At 41.8% G+C, this 18,494-nt stretch overlaps 1 protein-coding gene across 5 annotated transcripts in view; it reads left to right on the top strand.

Annotated features, from left to right (window-relative positions):
• The first annotated feature begins 652 nt into the window (after window positions 1-652).
• CA10 (carbonic anhydrase 10) overlaps window positions 653-18,494 on the top strand; it is a 201,871-nt gene continuing 184,029 nt past the window's right edge. Inside the window, exons 1-4 of one of the 5 annotated variants that reach the window (XM_074607456.1) lie at window positions 653-682; window positions 1,059-1,109; window positions 1,795-1,935; window positions 2,194-2,281. In XM_074607456.1, the coding sequence (XP_074463557.1) occupies window positions 2,221-2,281 (61 nt within the window). In that variant the 5' untranslated portion in view covers window positions 653-682; window positions 1,059-1,109; window positions 1,795-1,935; window positions 2,194-2,220. Of the gene's footprint in view, window positions 683-787; window positions 1,110-1,621; window positions 1,715-1,794; window positions 2,282-18,494 lie in introns of those variants that run through there. The other 4 variants (XM_074607453.1, XM_074607454.1, XM_074607451.1 and 1 more) reach the window with 4 other exon arrangements.

Raw genomic sequence — 18,494 nt, 5'->3', positions numbered from 1 at the left:
CTGTGGTTTCTTCCCTTAAAGATCCTCTCCTTCCCCATTCAGAGATCCAGGCGTCCTCATTTTGCTAGAATCCAGACAAAGGTGCATTTTACAAGTATGCCCTGAGCTGGAGAAGTGTTTATAAACCAACCTATATTATGCATGCATCCCCCGCTGGAGTATTTGTAATATGACCTCTGCATACCTGGCAAGAGCTGGGATATCAGTTTGAAACCCAAAACATCTCTCTCCCTCCCCCTTCCCTCTGCCTTACAGTGATCAATGAAGGCATCCGCAGTCGAAGCAGTTGCAGGATCACATTTTCACACCTGCCCTGAGCCGGGATTTTCGTTTGCAGCACAATGCCCCTGCCCCCTCCCTTCTCTTATGACAGACCGAGCCACCCCGCAGGGCGCTACGGCCCGGGACAGCCCCGTGCCCACTCACCCGCGCCGCGCCGCGCAGCGCCCCAGCCCGCAGCCCCTCGGCTCTGCCGGCTCTGCCAGCGCTGCCCTTCCGCGCCCACTTCCCCTTTCCGCAGAAAGGGAAACCCAACCTCTCCCCGCGCCAGGGGCGCCTCTTCTTTTGGGGGGGGGGGGGGGGGGGGGAATTAAAATTGGACCCGCATTTTAAAAAAAGTGAGCGGCAGCTTCTGGAATGTGCCTGAGAAGACAGACAGCCGAGGCGGCCGCTGAGGAGGGAGGTTTTTATTCCTGCCTTCCCCCCCCTCCCCGCGCTGTGGCCGGCCCGGTCCCAGCCGCAGACCCCCCTGCCACGGTGCGGCCCCGCCGCCGCCCGCCCAGGCACCGCCTCCGCGGCGGAGCGCTCGCCCGCCGGCCCGCGCCCGTGCGCGCCGCCGCGCCGAGCCCCCGCTGTGCCCGGCGCTGCCGCCCGCCGGCCCGCGGCACCCCGCAGCACAGGCTCCTTCCTGCTCGGGGAGATGGCGAAATAGTCGGAATTGGGGGAGGAGGGGGGAAATCCAACGAGCGATGGTACCTCCTTACAGCTAAGGTGGTGGTAGGTGGCTGCAGCAAGCGGCTCGGAGCTTGACCTCGATTTGTTTTTGGGACTGCAGGCAGGAGTGGCAAATCCGATGAGCTGAAAAAAATAAAAAGCAGGAGGATTTGGGGGTAAGTAAGAGATTGCCCCGAAACTGACGCTGCATCACTGGTTTTTGGTGGTGTTTTTTTTTTTCTTTGGGTGTGTGTGGGGGGGAATCTATGCAGAAGTATTGTGGATTGGGGAATGCGATTAGATACGCGTTGCAGCGCAAGTACTTGGCTAACTCTTGGCTGTAGCCTCTTTTGCCCTTTCCTACCACCAAACCCGCCAGAAGTTTGGGTTTCTTTTTCTTTTCCTTCTTGTTCAAATAAGTTTTAAAATATCGGCATTCTTAGCGAAGCCGGCCGGCGATGCACGCAAACCCCTTCCAGACTCTCGACTTCTGCAATTCAGATTTGGGGGGGGCGACGACGACGACAGACCAGCGCCAATGTCACCCAGTCCCTCCTTCGCGGGGCATTTTCGTGCCGCCGAGCCTGGGGGGCGGCGGGGCGCGGGGCCGGTGGCGGGGGGCGGCGGCGGGGACATCCCGGCCGGGGAAGGGCAGCTCCGTGCGCGGGGCAAGAACGACCCCTGCAGTCGCCTGGCGGAAAGCCGCCGCGGCTCGTCGGGGATTGCAGAAACCCCGGCAGGGCTGGAGGGAGCCGGCTGCTACGTGCTCCGCGCCGTGGAGGTGCGGTAGCATGCGGGGCGGGGAGGCGGGGGGGAGAATGCGTTGCAGCGGGTATTAATCTCTTTCCGCTCATTTTGTAGCAGCAGGAGAGGAAACCCCCTTCCTCCGCCGCCTGCCGCCCCCCCGGCATGCTGGCACTGCCCCGCTGAGACCTGCAGAGTTTGGGGTTAACTTGCACCTGGCGCCCTGGAATAGAGACTCTCCGGACCGCACCGGTTGGGGTTTGTTGTCTATGTCTTGTTGGGAAATCTGGTGGATTTTTTTCTCACTCGTGGAGGAAGAGCTCGGTGCTGGCAGTTGGCTTCGTGGTCTTTTTTGGAGGGTGAAGGAAGGGAAGGGATCTCGCTTGAGCCGTGCAGAGAGAGAGCTCGGACATGTGTTGTCAGCACATCTGGGGAATACAGTCTGCAAGTCCGAAAGGAAATTTACTGGGATCGTTCAAACTGCGATATTGATCTTTGTTATTTTTTTTCGCCGAGGGATGCACTTGGCATGAGAATCGGAGGATGGAAATTGTTTGGGAGGTGCTTTTTCTTCTGCAAGCGAATTTCATCGTCTGCATTTCAGGTACGCAGATAGCACAGAAAGGGTGGGGGTGGGAGGGAGAAATACCGTGCAGGGTTCCCAGGCTTCCCCTTAGCAAGGGGCAAGAGGTACAGTTAAACCCAAATCAAAATAGTATCTGAAAAATACATGAATGATGGTTTATGAGTGGGTTGTGACAGAAATCAACAACCATCAATCTCCCCCCCCCCAGTTCCAGTATCTGTGTAGTAATTGTGATACACTGGTTGCAATAAATAACCACAGTGTACTGATTAAGCAGATGCTTATAACTTCTGATGTACCCGATTGTGATAATTGTTTGCAACATTGCAGTAATCCCAGAATTTCATGCTCCTGAAGTTCTTAAACTCAGCTGATCTGCAGACCTTAAAAGGTTTGCGTTTCATTGATGGAGTTGTCATGTTCTGGTGACACAGTTCAGGATCTGCAAAGGGAGGAATGACAGTCAAGAACGTGCCTCTGCTTTTAAACGGAGCTTTAGCGTGGCCGTGCTCTGAAAATGAATCTAAAAAAAAATAGCCCTATCCAAAGACCTCCTTGCTGGCTGGGATTCCAGCTTTAGCCTTCTCATTTTAGGCTTGCAAAGCTCTCTCTCCCTTCCAGTATGTAGAAGTCGGGTAATTTCAGTTGTCACCAGAGCTTGTCCAATTAATGAATAGGCACGGTCGGGTGTCTAGCGTAAAGGATTGGAACAATTTATTCTTGGGGAAAACACTCCCTTCTACTGCAGAAGTCCTGGCTGCCTTGTTAATTTGTCATGTCAGTCATGCTGGAATAATTACGTTGCAGGAGGCAGGAGTGGGGAGGTGGCCAGTTTTCTAGTTTGGGACACTTCAGGGAGCCCCATGGGGATCCAGGCTGCCTGTGTCTCCTGCTGTTCCACTTCTCTGCAGGCTGCTTCTGCCCTCAAGTCATTGCATAAGTCCGGAAATGGGAACACAACACCACAGGCAAGGCACTGCAGGGGGGAGGTGGGGGGTCCTGGTGGACATCTCAGTGTCCAGCCCGGAGGTGTGTAGGGAGAGGGGCCTCCAGAGCTCCCTTGGGACCACGCAGAGATTGGCCTGGGCCAGCTCCTAGCCCCCAGCCAGCCGGCAGCCCCTGCAGCATCTCACCCTGGCCGTGCCTGCCCCCACTGCGCTTTCTGCAGCACCTCATGACTGATGCATGCTTACAGACCTTGGACTGGTGACACCTATACTAACATTTGGGGTGGCAGCATCTATTTTAATTTGTATTGCCTGCACCTGCCCCAAAACTTTTTTATTCTTGAGCAAATAGTATTGCTATTGGCCCACGACGTACGTCAGCCCTTCTTTTATCCCTACAGACTAGTACCATCTGCTACCAGGCACCCGGGTGACACTGGCAGCACCCCAGGCTGACCTTCCACTTGTGCCCATTGGTACCATCAGAATAATTCACTCTCTCACTCTTTAGAACAGCAAAACCTGCTGCCTCTTGTCATTTAAATCTCACACTTATCTATTTAGCTCAGCGTGATATGCCACCTGTCCAGTTCTCAAATTAGGCTCCTTTTAAAAGTACCACAGCGAGAATGGAAAAATGAAGCTCATCGCTTTCTTGGCCATTCTGACAGTAATATCCTGAGACAGAAAGAAGCTGTCCCATTCTGTGCAGGTCCTTATGCCACACATTTAGCTGCCAGTGTTTCCTAATCTCCCCCCACCCCGGTCCTTTCCTCATCTTCAGATACGGGAACCCAGGCTTCTGAAACTGATAGTGTGATCAGTCCCGCAGGGGCTCTCTTCGCTCTCCATCTCCCTCTAGCACTAAGAACAGACTGATATCCATCTCTGTTTTCTTTTTCTCTTTTGGGGGGGAATAAAGTGAAAAAGTGAATGGTGGAATGCTTTTACTGCATGGTTAAAGCTGTGGTTTCAAATAATTAATTTTAACCACATAGAGGATGTGTGCATGCATGTAGCTTTTTTTTTCTTTTTTTTTTTTTCTTCCTAGGGTTTTTTATTTTTTTCAGGAATCCTTAGTATTTGACATCTTGGTAAAAAGGATTAAGATCTGTAGATATCTGACTGGCACTAATGCTTTGTATCTTTCCTCTGTCATCCTTTTTACACTAGATTTTGTAGCATATTATCTAGCTGGGATGTCTGGATAACAGTGTAAGTAAGAGAAGGCGTAATGAAGCCTTCTCTTTGTAGGTTTGCCTCAACACTGGATTCCAGAAACTGTGTATTTTTAGCACTTCAGCACCGGTCATTCATTCAACATGTTACTTAAAAAAAAAACCCACTAGTTGAGCACACTGCTGCAAATCACAGGGATGTGAATTAAGGAATGTGGTATTATTTTTTTTTTTTCTTTCTTACTAAGGCATTTGTTTCAGCAATGAAGATACAAGACTGGTCCTCCGTGCATAGATCTTTTCTGAACATTAGGAAACGCTTCATTCACTGTCTATTTAAACCTGTGATGGCCCTCCTACTGATTCCAGTGGTTATTTGGATTAGGGCCTATTAAGGCTGCTGTTCAAAGGGCTGATGTCAGTCACTGAATTGAATGGACTATTAAGTTAGTTTATCATTATTAGTAAACTTATTTATTAAACATAGGTTCAATGTTATGTCACATTGTCTTTTGCTATGTACTTACCTGCTGCTTAAATGTAAATTATGCTGAATGTAGCACTTATGCTGTGTTTCTTAATTAAATAATGAAGTTATACAGTTGGCTTTTTGGTGTCTCATGCATGAATTTTTGTGAGACAGTATATATAAAGTAATTCCATGTATTAAAAAGAGGCATATATATTTTCAAAATATTTTATACCTAGCATTTTTTTTATCAGTCAGTTACCTGTGTGTATGATAGATTGCTTGGTTTGGAAGAAATGATACTGAGATTTAGTAATATATTTTTTTTTTTTAATTACTGGCCCTTGTGTTTGGGAAAGAATTTATCTGTGAACTTCGTAAACTGAATATTTTTGTTTTCTTGGCGTACTGAATTAAGGCTTTTGCTACTTGAAATGGCTTGTTTGAAGGGAGAATCTAGTTTCTTTGTGCTGATGCAAATGAGAAATAAGAACAGATTGAAGGACCACGAAAACAATTTCTGTTCTTTAGAAAGAAATGAAAGCCCTCTCTTTCCTTCTAAGTCATGATGCGTATTTATTCCTTTGAGTTGTAGTCTCTGAGGAAAAATAGTCATGATTTGTATTATGAGTTTTGAGGTTTTGTTCCTTTTAATGATACTACGGCATAGAAGGAACACAGGGTAGTGGAAGTGAAGATGTCCTGTAGATAGAATCCTGAAATAAGACCTCTCTGGTTGTTGTTTCTTTGAAGATGCAGATAATCATGGCACGGGGATTATACTGTTTATGTAGAAGAGGATAAGAGTTGTTGTTATGATGTCAAAATTTCCTTACTGAGTAAGAATACCGCCAAAGATTAATTAGCATCGGTGTTCTCAGGTGGGATGTTGATCCCATAATGGCTGCCACCTTTGCTTGCATAGTCATCTGTATAAACCGTGAGCAATTTTTTTCTGATTCTAGTTATTAACAACCAATTTCAATAAAAAAATCAGGATGCTGTTTTCAAACCCTCACAGGATACTTCATTTAAATAAGGAAATGCTACTGTTGTGGGCACTGATTAAGAAGGTTTCTATGAACGTTTTCTGTTAATCCATCAACAAAATGATTTATAGAACCTGCATGTTTAACATCTTCGTGGCTTCCTATGAATTGATGTATTTCCTCTTATTGTTTTGGCTTGCGGGAACTAATATGGATGAAATTCATGCAAGTCCTGCAGCTCTCTTATTATTTGGAAGTATTTTCATCCTTTTCCATCGTCTTCAAGTCATATAGGGGCAGATCCCTTTTATGCTGTAACTTCTTTGGTCTGTTTGGCAGCATACAGGGGTCATAAATCATGTATCATGAACAACTAAGATGGTATAAAAAAATCCTGTGTATCAAGGAATTCCACTGTGTATTGAGCGTCTGATGTAGCGTCTCCAGGCATCGAGGGCTAGAGGTGTATTTGGAGCACTGCTGCACTTCCATTTTCTGTCTTGCTGCTTCTGCAGTCTCTGAGCTCTTATCACTTGACACAACACAGAGTTAGTTGTTCTGTAGGAACTCTATGCCAGGGCTTGAATTATCTGTTTAATGGTGGTCTGTGAGGTCTGATAACTCTTCTTCTCTTAGCATTGTACAACCTGAGGTAATTCAAGCTAAAGTAGTCTTGTAGAAGAGAAGAGTGTCAAGGCTCTAATGCCCATTAGTAAGTAACAGTGAATGGTTCATTGTTATGTTTGAACAAAAATGTTGAAAATAAGTTAATTGTTCTCAAATAGTGTCAAAGAAATAGTTTTTTCTGGCACTTTTGTTAAGCAAGAAATGTAATATCCTAGGGGAAGGAATTATTCATAGCACAGAGATACATATGTATATACATATATATGAAAGTAATCTCTAGGCATATAGGAAGGTATAACATTGCAGCCTGCTGCATCTGGTAACGAAGAGCTTTTGGCATCCAATCCATTATAGTATTCTTTTCTGCTTTGTCCCATCTCCACAGCTTCATGTGTGTGGGCAAACCTTCATGCCTGCATTGAGTTTGTTGATGTTACTGAAAATCCACGTGGATTCAATCCTCCTGCTCACATTCAAACACAGGATGGAGGCCATATGTTGGATCCAAAGACTCTCAGTTCCTTAGCGCTTGAATGCTTTCTCACTTCAGAGATGTTGCTGCCTTTTCAAAAGGTGTGAAGATGTTTCTGCTTTAAAATTCCATGGAAATAGCCTTGTAGTCTCCTATAAATGTCTGCTTTACTTTTTTTTGTGTGTCCTGTATTTTTCATCATTCTATTTTTATTGTTGGTTTTACAGCTAGAGCGTGACCAGATAGGCGCTAAAGTGCCAAAATAACACACATATTTTTAGCTTATGTAAAGGTAGTTGAAGGGAACATTTATGAATAGTTTTGCACATATTATGCTGAACTATTTTCCATCCAGTAAACTGATGGAAAGAAACTGGTAATCGCTGCTATTCTTTTCCAAATGTCAGCAATGAAGATACCCAGTTTTCAAAGGGACCTCTTCGTCTTGTTGTGTTGCCTCATTGTTAGAGGCAATTGAGCCAGATACCAAGCCTCCAAGACCAAATTATTAAAAACAGGAATAAAACCCCAACTCAAATGAGCACTCTTAATTTAAGGGTATTCTTTAAGTCTTTAAGATACAACTGATGTTATAGAGAAATTTTGCCCTTGATATTCTTGAAAAGGTTTCAGTTTCTAAGTCTACAATAGCTAGATTTTAAATTCAGCAAGGATTGAAATGGCTTTCCATTTGCATTATGAATATTCTTTGTATAGGAATGAACAAGGAATCCCTGCTTACCCTAAAAGGCTGTTTGGCATATTTGTTGCTGTTGGTCAAAGTATCGCTTTCTTTCTTGGTTGAAAGGTTGTAATTTAGCTGAGGAGAGAGCTGCTGTTTTCATCGTTACTGATTGTTTGTGGCTAAACTTAACATGGCAAAGACTGAAGTGGATGATTGGCCCATCTGGGCTGTTAATAGAAGGCTATATAAAACTGTTTTGTCATTATCTCATTACCAGCTCAAGCAGCAGACAAAACTAGATGACAGTTAGTTATGGACAACACTGACATACTGTGATAAGTGTTATTTTGTTCCTATCTTGTTTTTATCCTAACTATACGTCATGTTGTAAGGAATAGAAAATAGGAACCAAACTTTAAATGACTTTTTTAGAGGCAACGCTCTACAGTGTGACTGCATTTCCATTTGTAATACAATCAGAAAGTGCAAAAGTGCCTGTCCATACAGTGGAGACTATTAATTAGAGTTGTGATAGATAAGTCGAGACATTCATTAATGGTAAATAAATAGGAAATAAATTTTTAAGAAGGATAATAATATGACATTTAGGAGAATTTGCAGCCCAGCGTGTTTACAGTTGAATTCAAAGTAGGTGAATATTTTATTGCTGGTTTAACCATTGATGGTTAAAAAACTGTCAAGGGTCTTTTAATGAAATTTCTTGAAGATGAAATATCAAGTTATTATTGTTATAAAAATAGAGGAGTGAAACATTTTAGACATATATTCTGTGTAGTACAGTAGCCTTTCTGGTGGTGTACACAAGTACTGGGTGCCTCATAGGCACATGGGTGGCCAAAAGTATAAACTTCCTATTTGTCAATATGTAAAACATTTTCATGCAGTGTGTAGCAGTTGGCAGTTGAGGTAAGACGGCATAAGGAAACCTATATTTACATCCATCTTAAAAGACCTTGGAACTCTGAGAATATTATAAATGGCTTTAGTGTTAATGAGATTTGGGCCTTAAAAATTGCAAAAGCTTAAAGCTTGATAATGAAAAAAGCTTTAGATGGCAGGTCTCTGCTCCTGTGGAGTGCCAGGTACAGGCTATCCAGTATTATAGCCCTGAAATATTTAATTTTCTTTTATTCAACTTGGTAAACAGAAGGTGATCACTGCCCACATACATAGCGTACTGAAAGCAATGGTCAGCACTGAAGAAAATAAATGCTGTCATTGTTTGATGTATTTTTCCATATGAAAACACTTCTGATTTAAATTCATGGATCTGTAACATTTGTATTTCTGTAGTAAAATTAGTATTAAACTTAAATGCCCCACAGTTTTATCTTTTGTAATATTATTGCCAGAAAAATATCACAGCAGCTGTAATTCACAAATAACTAATTAGAATGTACTTTTTAATACTGAAGATACTAAGATACTAAGGTACTAAAATAAGTATAGAGGTAAGGTAATATCCATAATGTTACCTGTTCATTTGGACATTCTTTCTTCCTCCCTTTATCATCAGTGCTTAACTTGATCAAGATCATGATACTGTATGTTTGTCATCTGGCTTTTAAGTATGGAACAGATAGAGTTGTGTACTGACTGGTCCAAAGTGGCTTCTAAGCACGTGCAGGGAAGAGGAAGCTTAGCAACGTTATCCTTTTTTTTTCCTCTCTAAATGTGTTGACATCTCTAGCTTTTGGAAGTAGTGTTTGAGTAGATGTATTTAGAGGGAAACATGGCTTTTGAAAAATCATCTTCTTGTCAGTTTTGTGGGTTGTTTCCAATTTAAGTTTTTCCCTACCATTAACTACTATAGTGCCCTGTTCTGCTTCAAGAATAGTCATCAGAATGGTGTCTTACTGTTCTGCCATGGGTAGAAGGATTAGCACAGCAGGACTCCTACAGAATTTGCCTTATTAATGCTAGAAGAAAAAGATGAGCAATAGAGAAAGGTCTTTTGGTATGTGTGACTACGGAAGACTGCACTGTTTGAAGCAATGTTTGAATGACCGTGTCCTCCATCAAACCCTGCCTATTGATTGCTGTACGTCCGGTAGGATGATGGTTGGGTAACCGAAGGAGCGGGTCAGGAAGGGTTGCTACTGCCACAGCTGAATTTTGTTTGGCAAGGTGACATACTTGGGCCGCTAGAAAGGGCATTAATTTGTGTTTGCCATCATGGCAGAGAAAGGAAACTTTCTCTCTTTAGGAAAAAGGTAGTGCTGAAGATTTGTGCTTTCTGGCAGACAAGGATAACAATACTTTAGTAATATCCCCTGAAATTTTATGGAGTATGAGCTATTTGTTCATACATAGGTGGAAAGCTGTACCATTTGCAGCTGAATTGTGTTATTTCCCATGTGGGAAGCTGCAGTTATGGAAGGGAAGGGCTGCTGCTGAAAAGAAACAGTGTTTGATTGACCCTATGCTGGTCCTAATCCTCCTGCTTGGGAGTGTGTGAACAGCTATTGACAGGAGATTTCTGTGAATGGGATTGTGCGGTCTGGATTTTCTGAGAATGAAAGGTGTGAATGAGAAGAACTGTGTTATATTTCAGTCAAAAAGAAAAAAAAAGCTGAATTTCAGTGGCAGAGCTTGGAACAGTTTCCAGTGAACATATAGTGTCGGCCCCACTTGCACAGATGGAGAAACTGAGGTAAAATGTCATGTGAAATGTCACCTAGCAGCAATTTAAGTAATTATAGTTCATTTTCACTCTCATTTCTGCCTTGCAGCACTCTTACACCTTGTTTCTGGTCGGAGTATGACACTGAATCACCTCACTGAAGTGAGGGAGCACGAGGCCTCCATGGTGCCAGGGTCAGGAGGGAAGGCAGTGACAGGCCCTGGGATGAGCCCATAGGCTCCGCAGCCTTGTCCCCCACCCCCAGGGTCTGGCTGCTTTGTCCTTGTCAGCTCTGACCCTGCACAGCCAAGTAGCCTTGGGTCAGGCTGTGGAGAGAACTGTGAGAAGCCATGTCTGGTGCCTCAGCAGCTCTGAGCTGCCTTTAACCTCAGCCCCTCGCCAGCCCTCAGCCTTGTGCCCTGCTGTTCCTCGCCTCACCTCGCTGACTGGACTAGCCAGCTTGACTGCAGACCTACCTCCTCGCTGGGGACGTGTTTCCTCACCACAGACATGCCTGGCTATGGCAGGAGGGTGGCTGACCTGCGTGGCTCTCCCTGCACCTTCTCCTCTTGTCGTGGGACTGAGAGGCTGTGCCCCACAGCAAGGTGACTGCCCTTGGGGCACTGCCTGCCCTTGCAAACTCCTAGAAACATCTTCCTGAAAATGGTTTCTATGAGCTACGTGCTAACATTGCCTTCAATTCCTGACTGGAGGGGAGGCGGCTGCAGCTGGGCACACTCGACCAACTCAGTGAAGGATGAAACGTGGCAGTCTGGCCCCAAGAAACATAATCCAACCATTTTTAAACCTCTAGAACATGAAGCCCAGCTGAGCAGTGAGTTTGTGGCCATTTCTTCTCCCTTGCCTCTTGACTTTGTGCAGTTTGCTTCAGCTAGATCTGTCCTCAGTGTTTAAACTTGTGTGGCTTCCCCGGGAGTGAAGGGTCACAAAATGGCGCCTGGTGTGTCCCCTCAGAGGCTTGATCCCTCCTTCTCTCTGCCTGTGTATCACAAGGTATTTTTTCTCTTCATAGTAATAGCAGTGAAGTTACCGTGAGGTATAAATATGATATACTTAAGAATTACATCAATTAGAGTTTAATTTAAATTGGTTTCAAGGAGTTTGTGTGATATTAAGGTAAAAATCAGACCCACACAAAGTTCTTCAATTAACGTATGTTATTTAAATTCTGCTTAAATTACTAACATGCATTCACTTGGCCTCTTTGTTTTTATCGTGACTCTGAGTAGCAAATAGGTTCCTCAAAGTGCAGCATCCACTCGGTGCGGATGTAGGTGACAACAGAAAGTTAAGGGCACCAGACGTTTTGTCCCTAAATTTTCTCTTTGAAATTTGCTCCTTCAGCAGACCAATAGGTTCCTTTACATACTGATGTGGTTGTTGGATGTGCTGTGTACACATATGAGAATTTATTTTAGGGGGTGAAATCCTCACCCCAGGGAATTTTGCCCACAATGTTTGTAACTCTGAGCTTTTATTTTCTAGTGTGTTCACCTGGCCTCACCATTTGCGTGGTTTTTTTGTTCACATTTGTATTTATAAGCGGTATGTTATTGTTATAGTATGTTTTTGTGCCTGCTGGAAAACAAAGTAATCTACAAGGGCTCCACAGTCTCCTCTCGTTTGCCCAGATGATCCTGAGGGTACTATGTGGCAGTTAGTAATTGCAAGTGGGATTTAAAGTTATCTGCAGATGCATAATTTTTATCTTCAGTAGCCCCCCTGGCACTCTCTCCAAGTTGTTAACAATTCATCTTTGCCAGTCTGTAATTGTGCCTTTGCTCTAGAGTCACAGGTATTTAGCTCACTGTGGAATAGGATGCAAAATAGAGTAATAAATAAAATGATTTATTTTTATTAGGTAGCATAAGTATGTTTTCATACTTGCAAGCTAAAAACTTAGTCATCCTCTTTAGATTTTATTGTGATACATTAATACACAGATTCAGCCAAATGCAAAACTTAAAAGACATGCTTAAATGTTTTGCTGTATCTGAATCTTAATATGTAATTGTATAAAACAACTTAGATTAAGGATGTGCTTAAGTGCTTTGCTGAAGCAAGGAGTAGCAGTGGTGTAATGCATGAATAATACAAAGTCTTTGGAAAGGCCCAGCTAAAATAAGCAGAAATTTTCATAATCTCGGATTAAATTATACAGTTGTGTAGAAAATAGTTTTTTATCCAGGTAAAAGCATACCAGTTCTTTGTGTGGTAAAGCGAAGATACGGATTTTTCTGGTATGACTAACATGGCAAGAGAAACTGTACAATCAGAATTAAATTGATCAGGATTGTAATGTGTTAATTCTCACGTCATGGATGCCCTGAATGAAACAGACACCATTTTTCACAATAGTAAACAGAATTCCCCTGGACTACGGTAAACAAACCCAAAAAACTAAAAAGTGAAATAACAAGAGTTGAGTGCTTTTCATATGTGAATTTCTGTTCCACTTTTTTACCAGCACAAATTTTAATTTTGTTTTGATCAGACCTCAAGTCCTGCTATAAAGAGGACATCCTGTGTACAGACCTGGGCTGTGGGGCTGCGTGGTATGGCTGGCGGAGGGACAGTGGCACAGCCGTGTTGTGTGATGAGGGAAGACCCACTCTACCAGGTGGTGCCAACAGTGGTGCTTGGGAAACCTCCTGCCAGTTTTCTGCAAGCAGCTGGCCCAGTCCAGATTGCATAAGCAGAGTTTAGTCATACCGATATAGGAAACTTCTTGTGGGAGATATGTAAAAATACTTGAGGTTTTGTCTGTCCCTCTGTCTGGGACCAAAACAAGCCAAACGTCCTCTCTACTGCTGAGAGAAGGTGATAGCATATTCAGTATGTATCACTAGAAAAAATTCCTCACATTTTAAATTAGGTAAGGCTTCATACATGGTATTATGAATAAGTGTCTACTGTGGGCAAGAAAGTTTATGTAAGTATTGCTCTATTTATGAAAATGTTGGACAAAGCTCTACAATACATTTGTATCGCATTTATGTATTTGGGCTTTATCTACCAAAGGGCACAGAGCCTGCAAATTTTCTCCTTTCTCTCCTTCAGCCATTGTACTGCTTTGGCTCTACTTGATGCTTCACAAACAGCAGCAAGTAACTCTTGTAATTCATGCTTTTAATTCTCCCATTTTTAGTTCCTTACTCTATGTAACTCGGACCTCCTGTGTCTACTGTGTTTTTATGTTTTTAAATACTTATTTACTTTGCAGTAATAAAAGAGCATATCTAGCAAGGTAGTCAGCATCTTCCTTTTGATGCTCCTGAAAAAGAACCTGTGACTCAGATTTCAGACCACAGCAAATAACAGTTGAATTTAAACTCTTTTTGGAAGGTCTCCCTTTCAATGACTTCTTTACTGATATCCTGATAACTGTTGTGGAGGACCAAATGAAGAAGTGTGTCTTGATCACAGTATCATCACATTACTGGACGCCTAAGAATTGATTCTAGTCACTGAATACTCCTGAACTTAAAATCTTTGAAAGAGAGCATTCTTACATATAAAACCAGAGTGTATGACAATACTGTTGCATTATTTTTAAAACTCTTAAGTGTTTTGAATATAACTTCCACTGATATTATATAAACTGTACAGAAATAATCTCCTGGCATTTGCTTGGAATGACAGTCATCAATTCCTACACGTTTATTTAGAATCTTGTGTAGAAACAAAAAAACCTGTTTGATTTATACAAGTTTGTTTTGGATATTTTGCCAGGGAAAAAAAGGAAGCTTTGCTAATAGAGGCTGAAGTAAAGTGTAAAATAAAATCTCCAAATCAGCTCTTAGTTCACAGAGGTAGCATGCACTGGAATTACTCTGCCAAAAATGTTGGCATTGAGTTTTGTTAAGTGTTAAGCAGAGGTCTCTTGGTAAATAGTCCCATTAGAAACATACTGTGACCTCTGCTGCTGGGATTCAGGTATGTGAGAGAACTGTGCTTAGGAGCTTTACTAGTCATGTGGTCAGAATGATTTTCAATCACTTTGGTCATTGCTGGATTAAAATTGAGGCTGCAGAGATTAATGGTCTGTTGTTACTAATCCACTAAACCCCTGTTCGTAGATCTTTTAAATTGACTGAACCTATAGATTGTAATGTTACTGAGAGATATGGATTTGTAATGGTTTTAACTATCTTTCTTGATGTTTGGTGTTAGCAGTATCCTATTATTTATTGTTCTTTGAGACGGCGATCTTGGCTGTTCTTGAATGGAAGTGAACTTTATGCTTTTTTATTTGTACTATTCTATAGCACAGTAAAAGTATGTATCATTTTAAATTAATGTGGATGAAGAAAGCTTTACTATGTTTAGATATGAGCTGGCATTAGGAGAAACTCAAATAACAACAGAAACTAAATCTTATTTTTACTTCATTGTAAGAAATGGTGGCTGCTGTCCCTAACTGTCAAAATAGCCACTATCTCCTTCAGTCTGTCTGCCATTAACAGTGGTGCTTGTCCCCTTAAGTGGGTTTTACTAACATTTGAAGACGTAGCCAAGTGCGAAATGGCTGTTCAAGCTTTTGGGAAATGATGTTTTCTAAACTAGAGTAGTATTTGGAGTATGAGGGCTCAGGGCTATTCCCAGGGATCTAGAACAGTTAGACATAATTTCTGTACTTAATTTCAGTAGTTAATTTCTGTGCAGGTGTAAGTAGTTTTCCCCAGGTGAAAAACAATGTACAAAAAAAAAAGAGAGAAGAAATGAGGAAACAGTTCATCCATCTAGCAAGACATGAGGAAGCTTTGGGCAGAACAGTGTAGTGATTTGGGTTTCAGCAGGGATCTGTAAACAAGATGCATGAAGAGAGTTTTAACAGTACGGGAGAGACAGGAGTTAGGGGAAAGGAAATAGCATATGGAAGAAATCAGACTCTGAATATGACTGGGAGAGTTCTGGGGGCATTTAATCTGAGTGGATAGCTTTACATTCGGCAAGGAGAGGGATGGAGCCCCTCACATATGTATTTTGGGCACTATTTACCACATCTGTGCTTAAGATTGCAAATTGGAACCTAGCTTTCAGGTGTTAGTAATTTTGTGAAATACTCCATTCTAAAAGTGTAATTAAAAAAGGAAGAGTTTGATTTTTAGTTCCAGAAGAATGAAAATATATTATTTTAAAAATTATTTTCTTTGATGAAAGAAGTTGAGTACCTGGTGCCTGCCAGACTGGTGTGAACACATGCAATGTCTACATGACATACAGAAGAAGAAATTGGTTTTGATTGAGTAAATAAGGACAACAGTTTAGCTATAAAGAACTAGGTTTTGGTGCTTGTTTAAACTGCAATGTGACTACCTCTTTTGTAGGAAGCATTCTTAAATTATCATCTATTATGTCTTCCTCTGAATGTGTTTTTGATTCCTATCATTATATGCTGAAAACAAGCAGAAATTTTTTGCGTTTGTGTTCTCTACAGAAGATGCAGAAAAGTCATAGGAGAGTATACTTTTGCATTTTAACTGCACTTGCATTAATCTGCAAGGGGACTAATCTGTATTTGTAATTTGTATAAATTAATAACCCATTAAAATAATTGAAAAATAGCGCATTTCTGATTTAAAGGGTCAGTACGTCATAAATTTTTTTGACATACTAAATTACTACAAATGTATTCTACATGTTTATACTAACATACAGCAAGGTAACGTGGCTTTAACTGTGCAATTGACTTTCAACTTTGTCAGGCAATTCTAGTGATTAAAATATTTCATGCAACCGTCTCTGTTTCTGAACCCTGGTGACTTGGCTTATTCTTTTGCATTCTGGTTATCTCAGTAATAGTGTGTCTTGATTAAGGACTGCAAAGGGCTTCTACATCTTCTCTTGTCACAAAGCTATGTAGGACAAAGTAAGTCAAAGATAACTCATCATGCAAACTATGGACCTCCAGTTAGTTCTTTTCCTCCAGATTTAATATTGTGTTCAAATAAAACTGGGACTATGGAAGTAAACCCAAAGCATTTAAATGGATTTTTGGCAATTTCTCAAAGCTCTTTTGAGGAAGAAGAAAATATTAATGTAAGACTGAAATATATATAACTGGATGAAAAAGATGAAGTTGTTGTCCTGCCACATATTAGGAAGTACAGTCCTTGTCATATAGGAAATCAGAGTTCACCATCTAAGTGAAAATAACAGTCACGCTTTCTGAGGTAAATAGATCCGTAAGAATAGTTATTGTGAAACTGAGAGGAAAAAGTGACATCTTTCTTATTTAGGATCAAAATACCTGATACCAGCTAAACATGAGGCCTGTCCTCAGGTCATGTTCTATTGAAGGCTAATTTGAGAACTAGACACTAATTAAATTTGCAACATAAGGGAGTTAATGTTCGCAGCTTCGTAGACAGGCTTTGAAGCTTCAGCTGCGTGTTGCAAGTGATTTAGACCTGGGTCTAAATTCTAGGTCCATGGTAGGGTGGAAAACAGTAGCGTGATCTTTGGCTAGCACTTAGGCCAACCACTGAGCAGCTCTTCCTGCCTAATCAGGTTCACATTGCAAACAGATGAAGGATTTGTTCAGTGGAGAGACACCAAGTAGTTTCTCTGTATCCCTGTAATGCATTTGTGACTGCCTACTGAATGGCTTCACAGGGTTAAGTTAAATTGCCAGAGCTAGTAGCTGAAAATGTATCGTGCTGTCAGACTTAGCTTTCTCTGTTTAGACACTTTAGGGACCAAGGACTTGACTGTCCGCTGTCTGGCATCCAAAGTAGTTATTTATAACCCCACTGAGTAAGTGGGAAATGCTACTCTATTAGAATGACAGCAGTTTTTACCCGCTTGGCTTGAGTGTAAACTAACAAGCAGACAGATCCTGTATTTACGTAAATCAGGGCAACTCAAAAGACCTGTTCTAGTTTCTTAGAGAAAGGAGCTAGCCCAGAGCTGGGGTACTGCAGGGCCTGGGATGTGTCATTTTGGCGAGTTTGGCTTTATAATACAAGTAATATGCCCACTGGCTTTGTTAACCTGAATGTTTATTGAGTGGTTCTAATCCAGGTTTAAGACCGACTTAAATATTTTAACAGTTGCAAAATAAACATGTAGTCTGCTCATTTTTGGGGATTTATTTTTACAGCAATCATACACAGACAACCCTATTGTTGATGGTCCATTTTTTTAAAGCTTCTGCCATCTCTTGCACTCTTGGTATTGCTGTTTTTTTCTCAGTTGCTCTTAAAGGCAATATTAACAGATGGTATGCATTGCTCATTAAATCTGCATCTACACCTCTCCAAGGACTGCAAAAATGTTGGGAAACAGACCATGTTACTGCAGTAATCGCTTAGAAGCTTGGAACTTACTGTGCTATTCATGAGCAGTTTTCACTGTCAATGTGTTCTGAGTGCTATAGCAGGAGAGTTACAGATACGTTGGTGAAACACGTCTAATTTATCCAGGTCAAGGTATGTGCCACTTCCCGCACAGAATGGGTAAAATGTCTGTGTTTCTTTCATATTCTGTATTTGCACCTTGGTAGTGTCATAGTCAACAACTCTTCCCTTTTATATAAATGTCTTAATGCTGGACATTAAACCTATATATCTGTAACACTTAATTTCCCACCTCCATTTACATGTGTCATCTGTGGTACCTTTGCTTTTCCTTGAGATCACTTTCTCTATAAGGCTTAGCTCTTCTTTTTGTCCTGTCTACAGTGATGACACTCTGTAAATAGACTAGGTATACAGATGTTACTTTTAAGCTTTCTCAACTTGAACGTATTTTTGTCTGAAGAGGCAATGCTTTGGTATGTGAGTCAAAAGGGCATTGCGCCAGTGTGGAATTCACTTTCCGCATGTTTGAGATTGGTGGTAAGAGATGCAGGAATCTAGCAGATAAGAGTTCTCGTTTCAGTTTCTTTATTACTCAGATTTGGAACTGATGGGATCTGACTAGCAATCCCAAACACATCAGTATAGCCATAAATAAGGTGCTCCCATCTTATGTCTCTTAAGCTTTTCTTTTCTTTAGTAAAGTGTTGGATCAGAAAGGTTAAGTTGTTGATTCCGTGGTTCATGGAAGGTTAGGATTTAGTTCACATTTCTTTCATAGCTCACCTGTGTTAGGGATAAGGAAGCTAAAGAGTGGATAGTACATTAAGTGAAAATGAGATCTACCTCTACCATATTTCCAGAAAAAAACACTTCTACCCTTCGTGTTTGAGCTGGT

Source organism: Larus michahellis, chromosome 14, assembly GCF_964199755.1.
Source record: "Larus michahellis chromosome 14, bLarMic1.1, whole genome shotgun sequence".
Lineage (NCBI taxonomy): Eukaryota > Metazoa > Chordata > Aves > Charadriiformes > Laridae > Larus > Larus michahellis.
This window is presented reverse-complemented; position numbering and strand designations above follow the sequence as displayed.